The sequence below is a fragment of the Haplochromis burtoni genome, unplaced genomic scaffold (assembly GCF_018398535.1).
Source record: "Haplochromis burtoni strain Fernald_Lab_line unplaced genomic scaffold, NCSU_Asbu1 Contig_52, whole genome shotgun sequence".
Lineage (NCBI taxonomy): Eukaryota > Metazoa > Chordata > Actinopteri > Cichliformes > Cichlidae > Haplochromis > Haplochromis burtoni.
This window is the reverse complement of record NW_024582413.1, coordinates 660,390-688,369: the sequence shown is the minus strand read 5'-3', so window position 1 is coordinate 688,369 and position 27,980 is coordinate 660,390. Positions and strand designations below refer to the sequence as shown.

At 38.2% G+C, this 27,980-nt stretch overlaps 1 protein-coding gene across 3 annotated transcripts in view; it reads left to right on the top strand.

The window, feature by feature from the left end:
- asic2 (acid-sensing (proton-gated) ion channel 2) overlaps positions 1 to 27,980 on the top strand; it is a 409,281-nt gene that overhangs the window by 255,151 nt on the left and 126,150 nt on the right. Inside the window, exon 1 of one of the 3 annotated variants that reach the window (XM_005921866.3) lies at positions 14,824 to 26,986. The exons of the other annotated variants lie outside the window; for them this stretch is intronic. Within the exon in view, the coding sequence (XP_005921928.1) occupies positions 26,294 to 26,986 (693 nt within the window). The 5' untranslated portion in view covers positions 14,824 to 26,293. Of the gene's footprint in view, positions 1 to 14,823; positions 26,987 to 27,980 lie in introns of those variants that run through there. 3 annotated transcript variants of the gene reach the window in all.

The window sequence follows — 27,980 nt, the reverse complement described above, 5'->3', positions numbered from 1 at the left end:
GAGCCTGCCTTGCGAGCATTACAACTTTTAAATAAATAATCAGGCTTTTAAATCTGGCTCCTCTTGAGTTTTTTAATCACGATGATGATACAGTTTATAGAACAGTAAATAATCTGCTTAAAGACATTGCTGAGCAAGAGAAATAAAACATCTCCTTACAAATTTTAAAACACGGCTGCTGTTTTAATAAACAGAAACTATAAATAGTGTATGAACTTGCAAGCAGGTATTTTTTCTGTATTTCCTCTGTCATATTATTTTTTGCCCCATTCTGTGGAGAACATATTGCCACCCAAACTCCAATATTCCTTTTTCACACTTGTATATGTAACCACAGATTACATTCTCTCAATCAATTGAGTTTCCCTTTGGGCAGGACATGCACACCCTATCAAATTTCTTCCTTTTTTATGCCGAAAAGATGATTAAATGGTCTGAGTCTCAGCTTTCAGATCAAAGCAGCTAGACCACTGCTTGTGAAAGTAATTCAGCATTCTGTGCAGTGTACTATTGGAAAACGGGGCCACGTGCTTTGATGACTAAACCATTTCTTCCCCACTATTAATCTTACAGTATTGACTTGAAATGCAAAAAAGGTATAGCTACATAAGCACTATCAGCACCTATGTGTGTGCGAGCGTAGGCAGATACATAGACAAACACTGATATATTACCTTCCTTTTACACAGTACCTCTGCGCATTTGTCACTCTTCTGATGATAGAGCTCCTACTTCTGAAGTCCTTGTATCCACCCTGGGGTTTTGATAATATGCTTTTTCAGTGCACTTAACAAGCATCTGTATTTCTTCACCTTACATCAGTTTGCCACTTGAAACTCCTTAGAAACTCGGGGTCTTTCACATACTTCTTTCAAGAGAAAATTTTACATTGTTGGGTCATAGCTCGAAGACCTTCCAGGATAGAATCCGGGTGGCACTTCTCTTTTAATTAACCTACATCCGTGGCTCTGAAATTAAAAAGAATTCTCTTCATCATCTTCTCTTTTACTAGCTCTTCAATACGAGTAAAGCCATACTCCTCTAAATCCTCCAAAGACTAGGGATTAATGTGCTTTAAGCTTTGAAAAGGGTAATGATGAGCTTCTACTGTATGCAAACTTCCATACAGTTATTTCATCAAAAAATAATTTAATTACTGATTAATTGGAATTGAACATTCAACACCTGTTCCATTAATATGCAAAGTAACATTTGCGTGAATGATAATCAGCTGAGACCAGAAAGAATTAAGGTGAATCTCACTAAATGAAAGTTAAGTATTTAGCATAATAACAAAATAAACTGTATTATTATTATATAACAAAATATACATTTAAATATAAATTGATGTCAGAGAAGTCTGCAGCAGTTATGTGGGACAGTGAAAAGGTCCTTATGAACAGAGGTGAATAGGAATGATTACATTTACATTTCTCTAATAGCACTGACTGTAAACAGTTTTTTGAAACTGCTTAAATACTTAATTAACAAGTTAGCGTAAAGGGTTGATGCACAGACGATGACAACAGGCTGTAATTTCTAAATTGATGTATATACTGTATATCGAGTTCCCCATCTAGGTCAGGCTCAGGTTCACATCCTTTCTAATACTTTGAAGTAAAAAAACAACAACAACAAACAAACAAAAAAAGAAGAAAACTTTGGTTTTTCAACCTTTTCTTTTTCAGCGTACTGTGAATTTTGACTTTGGTGTGTAAATGGATGAATCTAATTAGTTGGTGTTCTGTTCTATGGTAACTAAAGCAGACAGTCAGTCAGGTCTGTAAAATTAACTACTGTCTAGCACTGAAGTCCATTTCATTTTTCTAGACCACCAGCCAATGTAAGGTTTTAAGGTTTTTAAAGGTTTTCACAGCTGCCCTACATTAACTAACACACACACCACATACATACATGCGTACATACACGCACACACACACACACACGCACATATATATGTGTGTATATGTGTGTAATAGTTTAATCATGTGCAAACTCTTTATTGCTAAATTATATAAAAAACAAATTAATCGACGATGTTCTGTTTTATAAAAAAATCATTTTTCAGCACATTATTATTATTATTTTATAAATAAAGTTGTTTTCTGTACAGGAAGATTTGGTCATGGTTGAATGTTATGATTAATTAATCTTTGACAGATTTCTAAAATATTTGTTTTGTTGCTATTATGGCAACTGGTTTAATAAATTTGTTAAGCACTGCATCATTTTCATTCATCTTCAAAAACAATTAAATTAGCATTTAGTGATGAATATCTTCTGCCATCTTCTTGTTAAGTGTTGTGACATTTGCAAACAAACCTTTCATAGGGAATAAATCTCTTACATAAATTCACAGATACATTTGTTTCCTTCTCATCCCCGTTTCTGTGGTTGTTGACTTAGCTCACTGTTTCTTTCTGATCAATTAAATGTCTGCTGTAATTTGCAGGAAAATGAACCAGCATTAAAAATATATGCCAACAACAAACAAAGAAATAAATGATAGTATATAGTCCTGGAGGTGGACGGTGAGCCAAAACAATGACCGAGTCAGTGGATGAATATATCAGCTGGCGAGCTCTAGTTACAATGTAACAGTCTGAATCAGTTGTCTATGTAACATTGGACTGAGTTATGTCAGAATTCACAGGAACCTACAGACTCTGCCCAGGCTCCACCCCTCATTCTTACTCTAACCAATCAGATTAGTCATTGTAGTAAAAACGCAGCTAATGTGTACAAATTCCTGTTGCACGCTACGTGCGAGAAAGGCCATCTTCAGACAAGATCTGGACCTTACTCTCCTGCATACATATGAACTAGTGATGCATCCTGTGTCATAACTCAAATATAAAAAAGGCCCTACTCATTAAATGATCCTGTGTTAACACAAACGCATCCACTGACCACACTAGAAACAGACAGTGTAAATTCATATCCAATCTGACATTAATGCTCCCTCAGGCACTTGGAGAAATAATTTCAGAGGAGTTCTTAAATTTCTGTTTAACTTTTAAAAAATAATCTGAATTTAAAATAACGACGATGGTTGATGGGAAACCAGTTGTTTACATCGCTTGTAATACTTGGATGGTGACCTCGTGAAGGAAACTCTTAATAGGAAATTACCATGCAGGCAGTGTTCTTATTACAAATAATGTCATATTCCCCCTTGGGTATACAACTGCAAAGCAAAAGTTAATTCAAACCCATAAAGGAAAAAATAATTGAAGTTAACACAACTGGAACAAGAGACTGGAGTAGAATCACAATTTTAGTCACAATCGTGGGACCTCTAAAGCAGCGGTTGTCAGATTTTTTCCAGCATGTCCTACTTCAAAAATTTAAAAACTTTCATGATTAATACTTAGTAACTTCTATCACGTATTAACAAATATTATGAATAAAAAATAATCTAGGGTAATTTTAGTGGAACCAAAGTCTCATTTGTTCATTTCCCATGTTTTTCTCATATTTTTTTCCATGATTGTCCACATACAACTTTGCAGTGACTCTGTCACGGGGAGTATTGTTTAGTGCTCGTGTATTTTTATGTTTTCTAAAAAAAATCTGTGCATAATGCATATATGCACCGAGAGTGCGTGTAATTAATATTAATACAAACCATTTTCCTGCAGGGGACTGAAATGCAAATGTTTCATGAATGTTATTGTTAAATTCAGACAAAAGGTCACAAAAATGGTGTTTAAAAACAGAAGAAGCAAAAACTGCCTAAATATGATGAAAGAAAAGGGATGAGAACAGTATTAAAATAAGAATAAATAAATAGATAATAAATGAATAAAAAACCAAAAAAAACCCAAAACCACACCCTCCAGTTCTTTGCTGCAAAAACAACAAAGAAGATTTTGCAAATGTTCTATGACATGCAAAATTCGCTCAACATCATTGTTACACCTGAAGGATACGTGTGGTTCAGTGAGAAACGCCAAATTTTGACAGGTCTTTGTTTCTTGCAGCACATTTTAATGCTGATAAAGCAGCGATGTGACTGATTCATAAATATTAGCTTAGCACAGATGTATAGAAATGTTAAATATAGGTTTGAGCTAACTAACTTACCAAACTAACCAAATCAGCTACCACATAAGGATGTTAGTGCTGCACGATGTTTCAGTCACAAGCATCCATTATTTTGTTTATTCTAATATGATAATAATAATAATAATAATAATAATAATAATTCACACACTCCTGCCAATGTCTTCAACAGTAGTCAATCTGTGATGTCAATAATGTGCCAACACAGGTAGAGAAATAGAATTTATTATCATTATTATTATTATTTACTTTTTGTTTTGTTTTTTTACAATGAAGTAAATGTATTTGTTCGCCCTCAGTGCACTTTGGTGAGTAATATTACAAAAACATGTTGCCAAAAACACCTTATATGGCAGCCTAATATAAATCACTGCACTGGCATCACAAGCAACAGAAATCTATACTTGCATGAGAGCAAATTTTCCTCACCAGTTCAAAAGCTTGTGCTGTTTGATCCCACAGGTGTCAGTGTCATCACAGTGGGTGCATCCTTTTGAGCTGAAGAAACGAGCTCAGATTAGCATTTGAAACACAGACACCGGGTGGGCGGATTCAACAGGAGGCCGTCCTTTTATTGTCCAGCCTCTGTAAGAGATCATTGGGCTCTACCTGCACTCCAGCTGTTTCTGTTCAGTACTGATTATAGAATGCTGTGCAGTAACACAAAAACACAGCTGACGTTGGGTTGTGAAGCTGATTTATCGAGCATACACATGCTTCTCAGTTGGCACCGTTTCTTGAGTTGGAAACTCAACTCTTTAACTTCAGTGTGTTTGTGTGCAATTTACTTGATTTATTATTGGAATTACTGCTAATAAATAGTTTTCGAGCTAATCCAGGCTGCTGCATGTGGACAGCAACTAATGGTTATAGTCTTACACCAAAATACACACCACTTTGAACAACTGATCAAAAGTTTCTTACCATATGACTTTATTTTAGTGTCTAACCTGAAATAAAGGCTTTGAGGACCACATGAGTGCACAATTAAACCTCTCTGCATCAACAATATCCAGCAAATTTGATGTTTAAATTAAATAATCTGATAATTTAATCTGAATTTAACCTTCACTACACCGCATGCACGCTATTTACAGTTGGATCTCCCTCCAAGCTAATGCTAGTGGAGGCAAACAATGTAGCCCAGCGTGTGCTTCTGTGGTTTCAAAGCCCAGTTTATAGGACTGGCTGACAAGATATTAGCAGTTCCCCCATCTGCCAAAAGAACAGTGAAGTAGACAGCACATACTGAAGTAATCTCAGCATGTGCTGTCACAGGAGATGAAAGGTGACATCTTATCTGAGAGGGAAAACGTGTACTAAGATGGATTTGTTTCCTCCAAGGGAGGAGAAGTCCTGGGTCAGACGATGATGACGCTGTCAGCTTTCAGGAGATCAGAGAACAGATCGTGCACACAGGAAATTACAATGGAAGGTATTTTTAATGCATTCCAGGTCCTGGAAGTCAAATGAATGAGTATGTCGGCCTTAGAGATCATTAAAAGCATCATGTTGGGGTGTTGAGTAGGAAGACATCGCCTTTAAACTTTTGGCCCTGCAGGGCGCTACTGCACTACTGACAGCATTTGTCTCTGTACTACCTTAAAATGTAACAACTGTGACTACTCAGTAGTACCATTGTTCAGATGATCAGTGTTATTTCTGTCATTCAGTTTCATGACGGTATTCCAGCTGGTTTTTAACTCTATAGTGAACCTGGAAGTTTTTGTGGACAAAGATAATGCCATGAAATTTGCAAAAAAAACAAAACAAAATTCTTTGCTTAAAGTTAAAGAGGATGTAAGTATCACTTTTTGATGATTTTTGGTGTTTGATTTCTTACTGAGGTTTTTTTTATATCAGTGCCGTGATGTGCATTTGATCATTATGCAACACCTAATAATGGTTTCAATTAATAAAAGATATCTAGGATTATACATCGAAAGGAAGATCTCCCTGAAGTCTTTTTAATCTTGGAGCCTAATTTGGGTCTTTTCTGCTTAACGGAAAAAGCCGAAAAGAAGATGATTCTAAAAAATGTAAGGAGCATAAAAATGTTGCATCTTAAGTGGTTTTCTTAGTAGGATGTTCTCAGAGATTGTTAGCTGCTATCTTGTTGAACAGTATGACATTTACTGAAGCAAAGCAACTGCTGCACACCAACACTATGTTTAAAAAGAGAGGAAATTTTTTTGCTTTCAATGACCTTATATGAAATAAAAAAGTAGCTGGCAAATTCATAAATCTAAATACAGCATATTCATATTAAACAAAAAGTGAACCTTAATTTGATGCCAATTTTGAAAAGAAAATGATTTGATGTATTTAAATCCAGCAGACAAATTGTTTGAAATTGACAGGCAAAGGTGGTTAAAGTTTTGTTTTTTCTCCCTTTCACTTACAACATGCTTTATTTCCAAGCACCACGCTTATTTGCACTGTGTGTTCTTTTGTTTTCTTGGCCCATAATTTAAAGTAATAAACGGGAAAACAATTAGGCCAGTCTGCAAGTCACTGCAGTCCAAACTAGAGAACAGAGACGTCTTTAGAAATAATTTAAGAAGCAGTGAAATCAGTAAAGTGGTGTTTTGTTTGTTTGCCTGGCTTTGATCATGGTCACTTTTTGGGGAATGATTTTGTGCTCTTTGTGTTGATGTTGTTTTTTTGAGGACCCTTTAGGAACTTGATTTCTGCGACACCCACCACATGTGGTTCCGTATTCACTGTGTCATCCGTGAGTTGTTTTACTTTTAACTCATTATTAATGTTTGTGTTGCTGCAATTCAGAAAAAGCAGGAAATGCCTTTTGAAGCTAAATTCGCAAGTGAAACTGATTTCTTTTTTTGGTACTCCCCATCTTCACAAATCAACGTTGATGAGATGAAGGTGAGTAAAGCATCTGAGTGAAGCTAGCATTTGTTTTTTTGTGATGGCACTGTATGCGATGTTATTGCAAAGGATTCTGATAAAACTGGCACTTGACCTCCCCATCTCAGTGCTTCTATTTTAACATGTGTCTTGAATTTTCAGTCATTGATAGAAAAAAATTAAAAGAATAATTTCTTTTTGTCCTCATCTTCAAATGTACATCTTCCCTTGATTTAACAGCAGTGGGACATGGTTCTGCTGTATCTATAAACTGTTTGACGATCGCTAATAAACAACAAAACTAGCAAAATACATTAAAAACTGTTGGTTTGTACATTAAAGGGAGTTAAGAGTAGAGTTGCTACGCCTTCGCATTGACGTGTCCCCTTGGAAACACCAGGAACTGGAGGATGTGATTGAGGAAAGGGATGTGTAGGCGTCTGAAAGTGGATGGATGAATGGATGGACATTGCAAACTAGCACATGTTAAACTGGTAAAAGAGAAATGTGCAAACAAAGACCTACTGAAAAAATAATAAAATTGTGTGTGAAATTCTTGGAAACAAATGAAAATGAGGTCTGTAATGTAACCAAACACCATTTGGTAATAATAATAATAACCCCAACCACTTTTTTCCGCTTATCCAATTCAGTGAAGGTGGAGCCTATTCAAGCTGCTATGGTGGAAAAGAGGCGGGGTACTCTCTGGACAGGTTGCCAGTCTGTCAAAGGGCTAACAGGGCGAGACAGATAACCATTCACTCTCACATTCACACCTACAACAAGTTTAAAATAACCATTTAACCTCACGCCACTAACCACATGTCCACTGTGCCACCATGTCTGATAATAATAATAATAATAATTTATTACTAGTTTTCAGTTTTAGTGTTTGTGTACCATCCCAATCACTACCTCTGAGATCTTGCCAATAGCTCCATTTGTGCTCATTTTTTAACTTGTCCATTTTAAATCCAGAGCCACCTTCAAGGTCATTTAGTGATGAAGTTGTGTACTGATATGTCAGCATCAGCTGTGTTATTATGTACAATGTGTCCACTGTACATAATAAGTCTGGATCAAATGCTTGCAGCAGTATATCCTTGAGACATTTATGTTTCCCCAATACTTTCAAATTTGTATTTCCCGAGCATGTTTGAATATTTGTCATTTTCTGACAAGAGGGAATTCTAATAAATAGCACATATGATTATATGTGCACCAACATGCCCTTCAATACATTTCTTTCTTTGAAATTTATTTTGTGATAAAATCATTGAAGGGATTTCTCTTCATTGTTTTTTCATGAGGTTAAAATCCAAAAATATTACATCATACTATCCATAGGATAGGCCGTAATAGCTTTAACCAACATTTTCGTAAGTCAAGCTTTGCTGTGAATATTTTTATCTGTAAGCTAGTCTGTGTGTTCTGCTATAAAATATCAGGCCGTCTGTCAGAAACATTTTACAGTTCATAGTCCGCTCTTTGGTCGTGGTACGGCAGCACTCTGTGATTTTTATCATCAAACAGATTGAAATATGGGCAGCGGAGAGTAAGAATAACTTACTACAACTGGAGAGTTTGTGGCTGTGCATGGTGTATTTCTAAATTCAGAAAGCACGTTTATTTATCAAGACCGGTGGAATGCAGTATTTTTCACCATTTCAAAATAACTGCAGCTGTTTGACAAGTCCATCAACAATAAATATCATCACCTACATTTATACAAATCTGTAGAGGAGCAAAAGCATCCTTGAACTTTCCCTTAGGTGACAAGCCCCACTTACAATCCATGAAACCCTACTTAAAAGATTTTGACTTGATGCTGTGGTCATCGCATAGTATTTCTCACATTGTGCAATCAAATATTGGCTCATGCAAATAAACCTTTTTTCACATCAATGGTTGTATTTATGAGGTTTTTATTAAACTTCCAAGGCCTGCAATTCAATAATTTAGCAAATTAACCAAACTCAGCAAGACTCCCATTCCCAGTGGTGTCAACACTGACAGCCTTATAGTCGCATTTCCATACTACCATTGCAACAGTGAAGGAGTGGAAGATTTCAGCCCATTTAGACTGGACCAGAGTTCCTGCCAAACCATCAATATGTGCTGGGGAACAAAATTCTGCCTCTGTGTTCTGTAGACATTTTACAAGACAAGCACATGAGTGATGGGTTAAACTTTCTATCAGTATTCTCCTGTGAAAACATCAGCACTCAAGCAATTGATCAGAAATCAGATCCTGTAGAGCAGTTTATCATGTGCATCCTGCTATTAAACAGACAGCAGCTGAAACAGCGTCTTCAAAACTCCGTGCCTGTTTAGATGCTGATGAGATGTATTTGCTGTTTTGGGGCATGTTGCACTTCAGTACTGTTTCTAAATCACAGTGCGTTCCTCTCCTGCTTGGTGTTATTCCAACGTGTTGCAAAGCTAAAATTGTGCAGAAAGACATGCAATGCTTTCTGCTAACCGTTGTCAGTGCACTCGTTCATGTAAAACCTCGAGGTCCAGCTCTCTTCAGAGATCATTATTTCAACATTATTTCTTTACAGTATCATCGCAGTACAAATACTTATTCACCGGGTGATGCCGTTAAACTGCTGTTTTTAATAGTGACCCTAATAGCATGTTCTTAGGGTCCATTAAGCTTGTTGTTCAAAAACATAGATCTGAGCAGCAGCATTGCTTCATTTAATACCCATTTAGAATAAAGGAACAACCTTGATAATTAATGTTTGTGTAATCTGTATTTTGTCTCTGGTCATTCTGTGCCACTCTTCTTTTGGTTACAATTAATACTTACAGTACTTGTAGTTTTTACTGTTAGTGTTATGCTTGCAATTGTGCCGACTCCTAACGAATCCTCACTGTGACGATGAAGCTTTTAATAACTATAGCTGCATCTTTAACGTACCAGTCCTTGCCAAGATTTAAAAAAAGAAATGGCTTCTGTGTCTTTTATATGCCTGGCAAACTTCCGTGTTGTTCTGAAGCTCTGTGTAGGAAAGACCACTCCTCTGAATTATGTGCAAAATTATCATTTTCTATGTCAATTTTAGTTCTTATGCTATTTTTCATCGTACTTTCATTTTTTGAGAATATCTAGGCTGAACGCGCTAATTCTAGCTAAGTCTTTTGTTGCTACTGAGTTTGACTTTTATAATGTCTGTTTGCATTGTCTCTTTTAACCTTCAAAGTCTAAAGTGTTTGAATGCCTGTTTGAATCTATGGGAGCTTCTGACAGCATTTTACTGCCACAGAGGAAAAAAAAATCCTGATGTGTGACAATGAGTGAAAAACGTGTCTCCTCTTCACCTCCGTTGCAGTTATACAAACAGTGGATGGAGTCATCTGAAAAATAATTGTTTGGTACTCAGCAAAAACCTTTCGTATTAAATGTCAGACGTTTTGTAACTTGAGTGTTTTCAGTTGTTCCCCCTCCTGCAGTGTTTTATGCCATGTACCTAATGGAATAACCCTACACAGACTTACTGTTTGACTTTAATCACACTTATATAAAAAGATAATCATTTGCTCAGACAGTGTTGCAGTAATATACCAAACACCCAAAGCTTTTTAGATAAAAAGGTCACTAAATATGAAGTGCCAAAACATCGAGGTCCTTGTTGTTCTTACAGTTTCTATTTTTAACCTAAAAAGGCCACACACTGGTGTAAACCTAATGCAGGTGCCCTTCAACAAATCTCATTATTGCTTTGTCTCAACATCTCTGACCTTTACAAGTTAAACTCCATCACCTGTATTTGCAAGAGTAAAGACAACATGAGAACGATGGCTACATGTAAAGGCTATAAGGTTAAATACAATAAAAGGAAATAAAAAAGAAATAGTTTCTATATATTTCACATCTACCTGGTATATTTCAGTGTTGCCCTGAGAGTTGTGTACTGCTTCTAACAAATCCCTGTTCTTTCACTGTATGTGTTTGGAGAAGATAATGATGTGTTTACACACAGCTATTCATGCTTCACACAGACTTTTCTGTAAGAGGCATGTGTGTACATTGCATTCTTCTCCATATATCAAGATGTGCAGTTGATATTGATTCTGTGTCCCTTATTGTGAGCATCAGCATGTAGCTGTTGCTGAAGATACTGATATAGCTAGCTGAAAGATTTTCCACGTCGAGGGATTTTCATAAGGTAGTGAAGAAGCAGAAGAGGACACAGAAGAACAGTTATCAGAATTCTTTAGGTTAAGCATTGTCAAGCAGATCATGCCCAAAAATATCTACACATCCCACATATAAGCATTATATATAACAGCTTTTGAATGTGTGTGCAAGCCACACATGCATACAATGTGACAGGGACATGATGCCCTACAATAGATCCCAATTTATAGATGGTCACATTGGAGTGGGCTGCTTTTCCTGGCTTAAGGAGCAAGGTTGTTGCCGCTGCTATACTCTGAATTGAGTGTGCTGAGAGAGTTTGCCAGCTCATAGGTTTGCAAGGTGCCTTCACTGTCAGCATAACAAATAATCTGGCTGGACACTGTTTGGAGTGCACAGCCACACTTTTCTTTCAGACGCTCTTTGCTTTTTACTCAACCAGGTGTGGATATTAAAAACAGAAAGAAAAGAAAAAAAGATAAAAAGACATTCAGTTTACCAGCACTGACCTGAAATAACTTTTGATGTTCTTTAGGTCTAAAGAACAAGTTCTAGATTAGAGCAGTTTTTCTCACTTCTCTTGTGAGAAGCACTGAACTTTGGTAAGAGCTGCTGCCAGATAATGTACTTTGTACTTTACAATCACAGGCCTCTACCTGAAAAATAATGGCTCATTGTGTGAGTGGCTTTTGAGGTCATGTTAACCTGCTGCTCTTTGGAGTCACACTATATCTAACATGTTTTAAGCATTTCTAATCCATCAGCTTATATGCTCAATTACATTAATAAACAGTTTTTGCACAATATTGTAACAGCTCTAGACTGTCCTTCACTTAGTGCAGGCTTATATGACTAAAAAAATGTGTTTCATTGGTATTTAAGCTCTGTGTCCCCAGAGGGATAGATAGGCTGACAGGGGAGGTCATGCTGGAGCTTCTGTGGACTAGCATATTCGCAGACAACATTGTGATGTGTAGCGAGAGTGAGGAGCACTGGAGAAACCCTGGAGAGGTGGAGGTCTGCTCTTAAGACAAGATAAATGAATGTCAGTAGAAGCAAGACAGAATACATGCTTATGAATGAGAAGGAGGCTCGTGCTGATGACCTGAGACCAACCATTCAAACCAATGGACTGAGCACAAGAGAGGTGAAGAAGAGTGTAGGCAGAATGGAGTGGGTGTAGATGAGTGTCAGGAGTGATTAATAACAGAAGGATAGCAGCAAGAGTGAAAGAGGATGTCTACAAGATGCTAGTGAGACCTGCTATGATGTTGAGGTGGCAGAGTTGAAGATGTTACGATTTTCATTGGGAGGGACTGGGATGGACAAGATTAGAAATGGGTATATCAGAGGGATGGTAGATATACTGGGCAATGGAGGTAGAAGATGGATCTGCCAGAAAGTAGAGGAAAACAAAGACCACAGAGAAGATTCAAGGATGCAGCAAAGAAGTCCAGAGGGTTGCTGTGACAGAGGAGGATGGTAGGAATAGGGTGGGATCGAGGCAGATGAATTCACACACAATGCAGAGCCCTAATGGGGCAGCTGGAGGGAGAAGAAAATAAGAAAAAGTTTAAATTGTTTATCATTGATCAATAATGATTGTCTAGATTTTCTTGAAGTTTCATACCCACGGTGTTCCGGGGAAGAATCCTATAAAGTTGGACAATCACCTGAATGAACACTGCCATCATCATCAAATTAGTATTGTTGTAATGTAGTGGATTAAAAAGACAAAACATATCAAAATACAACAAGCTAGAACATAAACAATAAATGTTGGAAATAACAAATGTTTGAAAAGATTTAACAATTGGAAAACCCAAGAAAAACCACACAACATAAAACTACTATGAAACTATGAAGTACATCTTTAAAGTAGTGACTAGAAATGTTCACAACTGCAGTGCACGAGTGAAAATGGCTTCAGTTTGTCAGTACTTTGCTTAATATCCATTAGCCTCTGTTGTACTTGTGTAATTTGCTAATCCAAATTAGCATACAACCACAGTAAACTGAGATGGCAAACATTATACCTACTTAACAACAGCATGTTGACGTTTTCATTGTGAGGCTGATGTTTGTGTTTAGATTAAAGCACAGCTGTACTGTGTACCACATCTGTCTTCATGATATCATCTACAGGCTTCAAATGCATCAACCTTTCAGCAGGGATGTTTGCACACTTGCATCGGGGAGACGGCAGCACCTTTCTTCAGCTCACTGTCACATAAATTGGTTTTGGCATAACAAGAATGTGGCTAGGAAGAAAATCCTGAATTAACAAGTCTAAGTTTGATGCACAAGTTCTGTAAGAAAGTTACAAACAAAAAGAAAGTGTTTTTCACAAATATAAATATAACATTTTCAGTCATTTTTAAAATGATGTTCTGCATCACAAACCTTTACTTAATAAAATAATAATTAGATTTAATTTCTTTTCACATGGTTCCATCTTTCACGTTAAGATCCCTTTTTTCTGAGCGTTGCCCAGCCTTGAAATAACACATTTCACACAAACACGGTTAACCGTTATTTCTGAAATGCTGCCTCCATCATCTCCCGAGCAACCTGGAAAACTGACCATAGATGTGTCACATATGATCCTGAAATGAAAGAATGTGATGGTTATGTTCTTTTCAAATAAAATGCAAATTGTAAATCTGTTCCAGTCAGTTCAAGCCAGAAGAATAACTTGAGCTCATCTTTAATTCATGGGAGGACTTACAGTGCTGTGCCAGGGCAGTCTTCTTCCTGCGCGCCGCTAAGAGCAGATTCTCAGAAGGGTCAATGTTACCTTAGGGAAACAGCTGGAAGCAGGCTTCTTACTGAATGTCTTCCACAGTTCTCATACTTTCCGTCCTTCCTCCATCTCCCTGAGAAGCATCCACTGTTGACAAGTGTGAGGAGTTTTGATCCTGGGTATTATCTTTGCAGCTCAGCCAGCAAATTTGAAAGCTGCAAGGTTCTTGTACTGTTGTGAGACTCATCAGACATACATTCTCAGGAGATACAGTATTTGAGTGAAACAGAAAACTTGAATGCTGGGTGTAAATTTACTCTGATCTGGGAGGAAAACGATGACTTGCCTGCCTGTTTTTATAGTTTGGCCACAGTGACAAAGTTCACTAAAATAATTTTCACAGTTAAATCAAAGAGTGGAGTCTTGCTGAGGGTATTTTTACTGATGCTGATGACGGTGTTAGATTTTCAGTTCCAGCTACACTGCTGCCTCTGCTGTGCACTTTGATTCAAAATAGCTTATATGCTCTAAACTACCTGCTGGTTAATAAGCTATGGCATGGAAAGAGAAGGGACGTTATTTCTTTGATGTTTGGCCCTAGTTTGAGTTGCTAAGGAACAGCACACCTAGTATTAATGTTGAGCGTGTGAAGATGTAATGACAGGACTGATCATAAAGAGGAATTCTAGGATTTATATTAAGTTAAGAAACTGTGAGTCGGTTGGGCATCTTTCTTTGCCTTTAGACAATAATTCTGATGACAAAAGAGCCAAACGGGAAAGGCCAAAAAAAAAAAAAAAAAAAAAAAAAAAATAAATATGTATTTTTTTTTTTTAGATTATTATTATATATAATATATATATATAATATATATATATAATTATATATATATAATATTATATATATATATATATATATATATATATATGAGAAAGAAAAAAAAAAGAAACTGAGTCTTTTTAATCTTGGGTTACTGTTTACGCTTGATCACAATATGAATTCAACATATTATGATTACAAGATTTTCCTTACAGAGAAACAACTTTTTGCGTTTACTTGTTTTTTTCTCTGTGAAACACTTATTTTATATTATGTTGAATATAAATCCAGTGCAGTGTTTTGGCTCCTTCTTTAAAGCTTAAGCTCAGTCTTAGTTTACTCCGTTTCACCCAAAGATGCAGGTAAAAGAGCCCTTTGTTCAAAAGGACCCATCTAAAGGAAATGAACGTCACAAGCGTTTAATAGGTGAACATGTAGAATAGCAAAAAGCTCAATAAATTATGAGCAATCGTGTGAAGTAATTGAGATCTCAGTCTTGACCAAGCTTCTCTAAACTAAATGATTTTTGTCATAATCAAGTAGCCCCAATAAATCACAGGAATTAAGACAAATTAGAGGTACAGTGAAGACGTAATAACATAATTTTTTCTTATTGATCTGCAATTTCAAGACAGAGAGAAAAAGTGTGTGTGGGTTTTTTCCCCATTTTATCTGTTATGATGTGGGTCTTATTGAATCATACCAAATGGATTTTATTTGCAATATCTAATTACTTTTTTCTTAACATCTTTTTCATTCATTTCATTTTCAGTCATTAAATGCGTTATTGTGGATACTGCAACTAATAATGCTGAGCGTCGCCCTGTAGCCAGGTGAGATATAAAGGTGCTAATTCAGTGGTGATTTGTATTCATTACAGTTGTGAAAATCGATCTCTACAATACAAATATAATACCGCTATTCAACATTGGTTGAAGTTCATAAATGAGAGAAAACTGAGCAGCACCAGGATTTTCTCATCAAACTGTGCTTCAATTGTTTCTTTAAATATTCTCTTCACTCGCTGCTTACAAAAGATTTTTGATTATTTTATTCAGACACATTCTTCTTGTTCTCTTGTGTTGAAGTGTGAAAAAAAATAAATAAATAATACATGCAGTGCCAGTATATCCAAGCTGTTCACATTTTCTTCCCTGTCTGCTTGTGCTTTGTCCCTCCGTGCATAAACCTGTAGCTCTTAAGATAGACTCGAGCTAGAAATACGAAGCTCTGAATAAATGAACTTGGGGTTAACATAAAGTCATCAACTCCCTAAATGACTTTGGCATATGCCATCTCCCCGACTCTCATAAATCCCTGCGTCATTAAAATTGCATTAATTATGAAGTATCAGTGTTTGACAATTCTTTGCATATTCTGAAATAAATTAGTGTCGCATTTGATCAAAATTAACTAAATCTTTTAACCATCAGTCACTGCCACGTCTGCTACATCTGCCGAACACTTCCACTCACTTTAAATCCAGATGACGTTTTGCTCAAAGTTGCACAAAATGAATCACTTCAGAGACATCGTTGTTATTTTGACATAAGTTATGGAGATAAGGACAGATGGATTTCCATGGCTGCATTTTAACAAAAGCGTTGACTGCCCTCTGTGTTTTCTCTCTTGCTTCACCTCAGCACCCTCATCTGGCCTGGCTCAGTGTCAGCTCGGCGTTTGCTGTTTTTCCATTAAATCATCTGCCTGAAACATTTTTCATTTCCATTTATTATGCAACAGAATGCATTCAGAGGTAGACCATTAATCCATCTCGCTTAAAAAGTAAACTTTGCTTCTACTGCTCAGGTCAGACAGCTCTGCGGTACCTTTCCTACATACTTAATCTTTGACTAAATTTGGATCTCGTTTTGTTTCGCTCTAAAATTACCATGGAAACACAACACCCCTCTCAACATAATTATACTTTTTAACATGTATTAATAAAGGCTATTTGTATGTTTTTTGTTTGCCCTGCGATGCACCTTTTTTTTCTAGTGTGCAGGTGTAAGCATGTCGGATGACTCGATGTCTTGAAGGTTATACACGGCCCATTTGACTAATGGCCCGACTCTCTGTACATGCTCATGCTAATCACTTCTCTGATTGATTGTGGTGCTCCAAAGCACTAATGGCATCATTAGCTGGAACTGTTGTGGCAGTCTCGGCTCTGAGCTTTCAATTCCCTAACAGAGATTTTCTTTATCCTTTCTGTTGTTATTAAGATCCTAGACTAGGATGGGTTCATTTTAAATTTAATTGGCTTTATTTTTAGTAAAGGTGAAAAACGTAGATCCTTAACCCCGAGTGTTGCCACGTTCAGTCTTTGGTCATTCTGTTAGTTAAGCTGTAGCGAGTGTTACCATGGAAACCCTGGAACAAATCCTGTAGTAAGAAAAATGATCAGAAAAAAATGAAGAGAGAGACGGCAAGCAAAGCTGCAGTGAGACTTGTATCATTAGTAAGGGAATGATACATTTGCACCTGGATGCTAATTGTACGTAAACATGATGGACTTTTTTTTTTCTTTTTTTGCAGGGGGTAGGTGAGGTCCGGGCCTATAGTGACACAAGTGAAACTTTGCTTTTGGTGTACTTTATGAAATCCTGCCAATCAGAAGAGAAAAAAACAGCTGGAAATTCAATTCTTGATTTAACAAGATTTTTATGTGTCAAAGCTGCTAATTCTGTCTTCCCAGCCATCTTAAATGTGCAGCAGAGTGATTTCTCTCATGATCAATCAGCTGTCTGAGCTCAAAGGACCAACATGCTAATCTTTACCAGCTGTACAAGAGCAAGCTGATAACTACCAAGTTACAGTCTGACACACTCAAGAAGCTGTGAGCATGCATGGGGAGAGTTTTTAATGTTTGCTAGTTGCCCGAAGCAAGAAAGAGAAAAGTTTTAGCTTTATTTGTTGCACATATTTGTGACTACCTTCAGAGACTCTGCCTATTTTCATGATAGTGTTACTTTATTAATTCAATTTGTGCTTATGGACTGTATTACCTTAAAAAAAAGAACAAAGTAATTTCACCTGGAAAAATACGTGACATGCAAAGTTTAAGTGTTGATTCATGGGTAACTTTCAAAGTGAGTATAACTGGGGAAAAACGGACAAACCCATTGTAGAACCCAGCTAGACTTGCTGATTTCATTTGTAGTTTCGATGCAAATAATGCAAATTTAAGTACCCTCATTTTGTAAAAAGGTAGAATTAAAATAGTTTGCTTATTGCATAACAGCCAGCAGTTGGTGCTCAATAAGTGTTATGGCAGAAACAAACATTGTAAATTAGATTTCACTGACCTAAAGTTACCCCCATTACTATTTCTACCAACAGGTCTGGGCAGTGTTATATAATTGTTCACGCCCTATACAACAAAAGAGTGGAAAAGTTGTGAAAAAGTCAACTGTGTCGGTATCAGAACTGAATACAGTATACCAGAGTATCTCAGTCTTTCAGAAGTAAAGATAAGAATGGGTTCTTCTTTTTTAAGCTTGTGTAGGAAAATATTTCCATCATAAACTTGATAATCTCTAGATACTATCATATTGTAGTAACCGATAGTAACAGTTCCAGACAATTATCTATAAGGGAAAACTCCAGTGCTGAATGAGCATGATCTACTAGCTAATACCTCTAAGAACTCCTTAAAAAATGCATAAAAGTAAACAAATAAATCACAATTCTTAAATGACTCACAGCAATGTTTCAGTAACACTTCTGAAAATGTGTGTTTATGTTCAGTGAGCAAAGATTGTTCACAAATGCAAGTCAGAACTCTAACAGCACCCAAACAAGAGCCAGTAATGCTGCCATTGCCATCTGGATACACAAAATCTGAAAGTCTGTTTGAAAATCAAGAGTACCATATCATGCAAATTAAAGAGAAGAGGCATTATGTAGCTTTGTGGACAGGCTTGAGTAACATGATGTCACATAATTGTCTTTAAGAAAGACCTTGCTTATTTCTGCAAGACAATGTCAAACCACTAGAGTGCTTTGAGTACTCCGGGAGAGTAGAAAAGCGCTATATAAGAATCAGTCCATTTACCACTGCTAACCAATTTATTTTAATGCATTATAAAAACAAACTGTACAAAATTCAGTTGAATATAGAATTTCAATGACTTGCACATTATGTCTTTTTGCATTTAATTCAATTTCCAGCAATGCTCCAACAATTATGGAAACAGGAATGCTTTTAGTGTTAAGTTTATCCCAGGGTAAGACATCAATTGTTTTCTGTTGATTCTTTGGTGTGCAGACTGAATCATGGTCGGGGTTATCAAAGTGTGTGGATGGCCGCAGGGAGTCATAAAGGTTAGGAGTGTGTTTGCAGAGTGGAGCTGGGATGCTGCCAACCTGTCAGACAGTGTTTAGCTAGTGTCAGTTGGGGAAAATTCTAAGTGTAACTGAAGCTGATTGTGTAATCATGGGGACTGGAGTCCAGCTGGATGAATGACACACGAGTTTTAGGGTTATTAAAACTGGGACATTCATTGAGATGTGTGCACGCCCACATTTTAAGCACCGTCCCCTTTTTTGTTGTAACTACTTGCTCGTCAGATTTTAAATGTCCTTCTGCTCTGTCTAAATGTGGGCCAGGTGTGAGGATAGATCTAAAGCAGCTGCTTCCCGCTATTTTTAAATCAAAAAAGGTGGTGGTAGTTTAATAAAAAAGAGCAGCAGCATGAAAACAAACCTAATCAACCATGAAGCAGATGAAAAAAAAGGATAGTGTTTGCCTGGCTTGCTCCCTTTGTCCTCAAACGAGAAGCTGATTTTGGAGGTAGCACAGAATCCGTATGAATAACAACTACGAAGAGGTTCAGTGACTGCATAAAATTATGGATACTGGGGGGATAATATCTGATTTTTCACATTACTGTTTGTTGACAGGTCTTGGTCAGTCCCACACACCTCATCTCTGCTGGAGGCTTTAGCAACTTGAAGCTTTACCAACTTGAGGCTTCATTAACCACTATTAGCATTACAAGTATGAACGCCTGACTAAGCTGCAGGTTCAGCTTTGGTTGTTGGTAATGTAGGTGGAAGGATTTGTCAGATTCTGTCCACTTTACTCCAGCAGTCTAAGAGTACAATGTTAATGATGTGCTATAAAATTCCTGATTTATTTTAAATAAGTTGTGGTTTTGAAAATGAGCAACAAAATCAGTCAGACAAATTGATGTGTTATATAAGATATATGGAACATCATAATCTACTCCCTAATGATGCGGAGAATCAATTAAAAACATTTAGCAGTGGCAGCAGATGTGGCATAAGTATATTGAACGAGCAGGTGAAACCTAACATCAGCGGTCTCTTTTTATTGAGCTGTTCCTCGTTATGTTTCTGTGACCACTGACAATTAATAAAAATAGAGGTGATCATGTTCAGCACAGTTTGCTTCTGTAATGTTGGGCGATCGACAGCACCGGTGTTGTGGGTTCCTCCAGGCCACCCTCGAGCCATCAGGGCTGGAGTCATTCCACTTCCACCTCTACTGATTTAGCAGAAAATGAAGTAAATCTGCTTTTCATTAGCCGGCGAGGAGCTAGTAACCCTCAGTTATTTCTCTCTAATTTTGACAAAGAAAAATATAATACGTACATTTAATAAAATAAACGAGTTCAAAATTCTGATTAAATAATAGCTGTGCTCAGTTTTTATTCTTAGGTTTCTAAATGTGTTCTTAATATTCTTTTTGCACTACAATTGTGTGTTTTTATTATCAATCCCACAGATATCATTAGGGCTTCATGCAATTTAACATTATTTCATCTCAACTTAACACCTACTGTGCAAGTTGAGCTGCTTTTAGACAGTTGCTGAAGTCATTCGCAGTATAGAAAGCTAGTTTTAAAATAAGTCTTTCTGACTATGTGCAACAGAGCTCCTGTGGTTTTTTTCCTAACACAAAAAACGATGCTTCTTTTTCAGCCTGCAGGCTAAATTACAGCATCTCCATCACTGCTAACTGTTTTCTTGCTGAGACTGTTTTTTTGGTGGCTTTCTTTGAGTGATGTCACCTCCTGCTCCGACAGAGCAGACAGCTGTGCCGTTTACAGGTAGGATGATCACCACGCGCCCTATTATTCTCTATGTGACTCAGACTTTTCAATCATAATGAGTATGCAGGTGAGTGCAAAGGGCAACTTCTGTAATAGTCGGTCTTGAGTAGAACCAGTTTTTTCTGAATTTGGCACAGCAGACTGATTGCTTATGTTCAATTAAGCAACATGCTGATTTGTGTTTTACTTCAAAAATAGACCAGTTATTTATCTCATTCTGTTCACTGAAAAAAGTAAACATTACTTTTAGCTACAAAATTATAGTCCTGTATATGTGACTTGTATATATGTCTGAACACCCCTATGTATTTATAGTCCTCTTCACTAAGACTGAATTTCGTAGCTGAAAGTGGCAGTGATCAATATTCATGTTAACTGATTACTGAAGGTGTTGCTACTGGTAACAAATCCACAGATAACTGCCACTTATCTCACGTCCTTTCAGCTCTACAGTCTCCTTTGTTTGTCTCGGTTTACTGTTTTTAAGCGTCTCACCAGCATTTGTCTTTTGAGCTGCTGCACATGGAGGCAGTTTGTACAGAGTGACATACTTTATCTAAACAAACAAAGTAAAGAAAACCGAGACATATCAGATTTATTTAGCTTAATCCTCAGAATTTTATAGAGCAAAAGAAATGTTGCTTAAAAATACACTGATAAGATTTTGACTACTAATGAGGTCAGTCTTTTTGATTAACAGAAAAAGAGTGACTGCTTGGATAAAAATGGTGTGAACACTGTGTAGGTTTTACAGAAAATGCATTTTAGTGGGTGATTCTAAATGTAAGAATAAGTCACTGAAAAACTTCTGGAAAGTGTCTCTAAGGTCTATAACAGAGAAATGTTTAGTAAAGGTTTAGTCTGGCTTATTTTTACACACAAAAAATATCTAGAGCAGGTGTTGCTATAAACCAAAGAGACTGCCTTCTACAGGAGAAGAATGCCGGAGGACAGTTCTGCCTGCATCAGCTACATCAAAGACACTTTTCGTGTTAATGCAAGGCAGCAGCTGTTTTAAGGTTAAATCAATTAAGCTAAATTGATGAGCACAGCAGCATTCACTACCTTTGTTTGAGTATATGAATTCTTTGATGGGGAACGTGCTGAGGATTTCACTGGAGCCAGTTTTCTGGCCTCAAATGAGCGCCACACCTCAACATATTGTTATCCTTGACACAGACTCGAAGATGATAGACAAGTCCAAGCCAAACCTCTGTCACATCACAAAGGAAGCTATCTCTAGATGGTTCTATGAACCCTGACAACAACTATTAGATGGAATAATGATTAAATGAGCTACTATCATGAGACATCAGTCTTTAAGTTTTAATCAGTAGCTACCCAGGGACTTATCTTTGTATTAAAAAAATAAAAGCTTTAGGTCCAGCTGGAAGATGGAAAGTGAAGCTGCCCGCTAAGCTTTTTTCTCTTGATGACAAGTGTTGCTGCCGTTAGTTTGGAAAAGTCTAACAGCTCAGAAAAAGCCACTGATTACTTCGCCTGCCACCGCTAACATTTTAAATTAAGCTGGGGTTTTGATTAATGGCATCCCAGCGCATGTATACTGTTTTTCTTTGCCTCCTGTGTCCTGCTTGCCCTTGACACAGCCTCACCTGTGCATTCACCAACAAGGCCAGCGTGGAGCTTGCCCTCTTGTGAATCAACTACAACCTCGCAGAGTTCCTGTTTAACTATTAAGTGTTTAATGCAGGCTTCTGAAACATTCTAGGCCTCATTAACATGAATCTATGAATGTTTAATTGTGGTTTGTATTTACAAGCTGCTCTCTCGCTGCCAGTTTGCCACTATGTGGCCTTTGATCTTGTGACGGTGCATTTGACTAAAACATACCGGATTATTTTATAGGACTCACATGCTACGATGCTGCAGCTATACAATGCGGTCTAATTGTATCTGATGTTTGGGCTGGCTGTGTCCCTAATTAATCTGTGATTTCCCTTATGTTTTAGAATTGCAAATTGGATATATTGAGCCTTTGAGCTGTTCGTTACACTGGCTGCATAGCTGGACTGAGAAACCCTCTTTATGGCTCCAAGCTAATTATTCAGCCTGTGGATCCAAGCTCTGGAAGGCTGCCTCTGCCTCTAGCTGTAGGCAGTGAATGTGTGCGTGCTTATGCATTCCACCATAGCATACAGTAGGCGTTAGAAGAAATATGTATACATGCACGCATTTGACATTCCAGATTTCACACTGTGTTCCTGTTCTTTGTATTTTTGCTGGTTATGCATTATACATGGACCTGTTTTAACGTTTTCACAGTGCACGTTTTGCTGTTTGGGAACGATGCGCTTCATTATGTGTGCAAATGCGAGCACATGCCAGTTTGGATTTCTGTGCTAATTTCTCTTGACAGCTTGAAATGTTTCTTTAAACTTATGTGTGGGCTCTATAGTTCAAAGTTAAAAAATGTCTTATCATTACGCATTCAAAGATGAGATCACAAGAAGTTGTCAAGCAGCGTTCGAGAACTTTCAGCTGAACGGCAAAAAGCAACACGGTTCCAGTCAAAATCATGTCAAACCCACACGCGGAGTTCGATATTCACCCCGTGATGTTAAGAAACCGTTTTATATTAATTAGTTTGGTCTCTGGCATTTATTATATACTACTACAAAAATGATCTAATATCCTGATAATTATTCAGAGCCACCACACATTGCAGGTTCTGACAAATTATATAGACGGGGTTATATTCTGAGCTTTATTTTACATTTTTCTGTAGAAACAGAGAGCAGCTTAGGGGAGTTTAATGAAGCAATCTAAAAAATTAAAATGAAGTGGAAAAATAGCCTTCATCACACAGGGAGAAAATGGTCTCCTCTATAATTGGCACAAGAACATTACTGAATGTTAATGAGTGAAACCTTGAATTTTACAAAACCATGCATTGCAGGACTCGGTGAACAAGAGCCCTTACAGCGAGTTGGCTCTGAAGCTGTCTGTTTACTTGTATTGACGAAGGCTATTTAACTTGACTGTCCTAAACGGAGAGTGCTTGTTGGCGCAAGTGATATTTGCAGACCAGGAATGCAATAATCCTTCACCATTAAAAAAGGAAAAAAAAATGGTACAAAAGGTGGGTTTGCATCCGAAACGAGGTAATAAGATAACATTTTGTTGTGTGGAAGGTTGTTCTGCTCAGAGCCACAAAGGACACGCTCAAAGACTGAACTATGCCTCTACGTTTTATGAAAAATAAAATGAGCTTTCTCAGAGAATTGAACATGCAGCCTCGCTTGCTATGTATTAAGGTCGTTGTCTTTATAGAACTACAGAGGCCACCAGCGCTACTTACAAAGAACCAAATAAATTAAAAATGGAAAATATGTGTAAAAAAAATGAATGATTTACAAAGTTTTTTCAATTCATAGCACTAAACATACCATTGCCAGAGTGTTTATTTGGGTCATATCAATTTTGCTATTGAGATATTAAAAAAATAACAAAAAAATCAGTGGTTGTTCCTTAACCTGAGTTTAGATCTCAGGTTATGGAACAAGGACAAATGTACGTGAAATAGAGCAGCTTGGAATTAATCAAAAGAAAAATGTGTATATATAATTTTCTTTCCGCTTATTATTTTGCTAGACTAAAATGTCTAAGGTTTAGTGGACCATTTCAAGTTAAAGTTAAGAGAAAAATCCAGTGAATCTCAATGAGCAGGTCCTTAGCTGAGGGAAGACGGTCCCTTTACTAGACAAAGTGCTAAAAGACCAAAGCTAAAGTCGGCAAAGAGTGCATAACCCATTTTATTCCAATCCAGTTTTTCCAAACAAATTTAAAATCTCTATTGCCGGAATAAAAAGAATGAGATAAAAAAAAAAATTAACCCAGAGAACATGAGATTCTACGCGTGGCTTTTGTGCACTGCATGCACACAGCAGCCTCTCATCGCTCTGAGGCTGTGTGGCTCAGCAGCAGCAGCAGACAAACAGAGGGGGGCGAAGGACGGCGCAAGTTAGCACAGAGAGAGACAGGCGCTCTCATCAGTGACGGGCTCACCGGCTGCGTGGACAGAGCTGTGGCGCAGGAGGAGGAGAAGAAGAGCAATGGGGGGACAAGCTGCCTGAAAAGCAGAGCAAAACAGAGGAGCAAAAGCGTGAGAGACATCGAGAGAGAGAGGGGGAGAAAAAAGAGAGATCACAGAGAGGAGAGAAGTCATTCAGACCAGGGAGAGGGAGCGAGCTGGATGAAGCTGACAAGGACACAGAGAGAGGAAAGCGCACACAGAAGCCTTTCCTGATGGAAGAAAAGCAAGGGAGTGCTCGGACAAAGTGAAAAAGAAGAAGAGGAGGAGGTGGGGTGCCCAACAGGAGGTCGAGCTTACGGGGCTTGACTGACATAAAAGACAAGAGGAGGAGGAGCATGAGGGCAAGTTGATGGATTTGATTTGGAGAGAGTATTTTTAGAAGGAGGAGCGGAGACATGAGGGGAATATTGAGATTAGAGATCCTGTCTGTGAGTGGGGGAGAAAAAACTAGGGGGGAAGAAGAAGAAGAAAGAATAACAGGAGACAGATAAGGGGGGAGAGATGTTGAGATGTGTGACAGAACAGATTATCTCTGGTCTGGTTTCCCGCAGGAAACCGCTGTGAGTGTTTGTCCGTGTACGTGCATGAGTGCCTCCTTCTCCATGTGAAAGTGTGTTGTGGTACGTCTCTAACTGTGGCCGCGCTGCTGAGAAGCAGGTCCGCTGCAAGATGAAGCTGTCCCGTGTTTACCTGCAGGACCTAATAACGCCGGTTAAAACAGAGTTCAGGGACAGACGAGGAGCGGATCAGTGACATCAGAAAGAACTAAAGGCACCAAAAGTGAGACCAGAAAGTGGGAGAAGAAAACAAATGAGGATCGTAGACTTTTGCGAATTCAATTAAACCACATACTTAATAGTGACAAGGAAGTGATTGCTGCCTCTGGCTGATGAATGCTTCTGCAAAGCTGTGAAGCTCAAAAACACATACTTAACCCAAAAGAAGACAAAGCACAGCGCTGGAACACGGCTCTTCTTGCGGACTGCACCACACCAACCAATTCTGTCCTCTGTCATCTCATTATTTTAATTACCTTCCCTTCTTTCATTTGTTTTTTGTCCTCTGTACTAAGCCCGTGGTATTTTGTATTCTGTCCTCTTCTCTCCCTCTCTCCTCTCCTCCCCTCCCTCTTCCTCCTGCCTTCGCTCTCTCTGTCTCATCCTCTCTTGTTCACTGTCACCCTAACTGCCGTGGATGCTGGAGTCATTCATGTAGAAGACACCTTGCTTGGAGCACATTTGCCTAGCTGATTTTTTTTCTGTCCCTGCTGAGCTGGATGATTGGAGCACTCTCACATGGAGAGACCAAGAGAAATGACCAACAAGTAGCTGCTGCTCAGTTCAACAGAGCTCCTGCACCAATAGGCAGCTTCAAAACACACAGCTTTCGTAAGGTCACTTTTTGTGTGTGTGTGCATGCAGTGTCAATGCACTTCAAAGTCTATAGGTCTGTAGTGTTTTTTAGGGTCAACACATATCCATGTGTGGATTACAGTAGTGGATTTATCCTGGAGCTACATGTGGGCCCCAGCCCCTGAGGCCTGGCTGGGAAATGAAGCCTTTCCCGCAGCTTTAGGAGCACTGTGGACAGCGATGGCCTTGGAAGGGCGCTGTCTCCGGAGGGGATCCCCGGCCATGATCAGAAAAGGCCGTCAGCGGCTTCATCCGAAGCCAACTCTGGCCCAGGTCACTTCCACTCTGCTGTCAAGGACACGCCTACACGGTTTGCGGCATATTTGCGTCCCTGGTGGCTCTGTGGGCCGCAGGGCCTTCTGGCTTCTGGCACTCTGCACCTCTGTAGGGTTGCTTTTATCCTGGTCCTCCAACCGCTTACTCCACTGGCTTTCCTTTCCCACATACACGCGAGTCCACACTGAATGGGCCAAAGAACTGGCTTTCCCTACAGTCACTATCTGTAACAATAACCCTATCCGCCTGTACAAACTCACCAAGAGTGACCTGTACTTTGCTGGCCACTGGCTGGGCCTGCTGCTTGCTAACCGGACAGTGAGACCCATGGTTTTGGACTTGCTTCAGGAGGACCGTCGCACCTGGTTCAAGAAACTGTCAGACTTCAGGCTCTTTCTCCCACCCAGAAACTTTGAAGGGACCAACCTGGAGTTTATGGACAGACTGAGCCACCAACTGGATGACATGCTTCTGTCCTGCAAATATAGAGGAGAGCCATGTGGAGCTCATAACTTCTCTTCTGTAAGTCGGCTTCTTGTGTTTTTCTTTCTGAAAGCAGTAAACTGCAGTATAAAAGTTAAAATAATATTTGCATCATGCTGAAGCAACTCGTCTTTTGCGGTAGTCAGCCTGAATACACAAGACTGTAAAATCTGTTTTACGCATAACTGGCTGTTAAAACTTTGTTGGTCATCATAGAAATGTTTGAACATCATTTTCTGCATTTATTAAATCACCACCAGACCTCTTGGCCAAGAAAATAACCAAGGGATATGAGTTTATGCATTTTCACAAGATTTGTTTCGGAAGTTGCATGACAGTAGCCATTATCATACATTAACACAGATGAAATGGGCTAATTATCGGCTCGTGGGCAAGAATGGCTATTAAACGACCCCTACATATCAAAAATGTTCTTTAACAGTACTGCCCCAGGTTAGTTTACTGCCTCTGTGTCTGATCGCTCATCTTCTTTTTCTCTGCGGATGTGAGTTTGGTGGATTTCTGTGCCCACACTCTCTCGTGGGCTCCCTTGCCATGTTTGAACCATGGCAGATGTTTTCTCTGTGGAAATGTTGAAGCTCAAGCTGTGTTTTAAACTTTTTTTTTTTTGTCTTTTTTTCCCTTTTCTGCTATGTACTCAGTGTTGGAAACAGAAGGAGAAAGGATTAAGTATCTGTATGAAATGCACACAAATCTAAACAAATCCATAGTGAGCGTAATTATAGTTGTTTTTTTCGACTGGTGACAATTAAATATATTTGGATTTTACTTTTTAGGTTTTAGTTTAGACTTTTAGTATTTATTTTTTGACATCATTAGTGGCTTTGTCTGCTTTTACTGCAATAAAAAAGGAACCAAGACAAAACATCACATACAGCACATGGTGTGTACTGAATGTGAAGCTGAAGAAAACAGTTAGAACTCCACAGATTTAATCAAAGTCTAATTTGAGGTCTTGAGGAGTACATATAGCAGGTGGAATATTAGTCATTTGCCATGTGTTGACATAGAT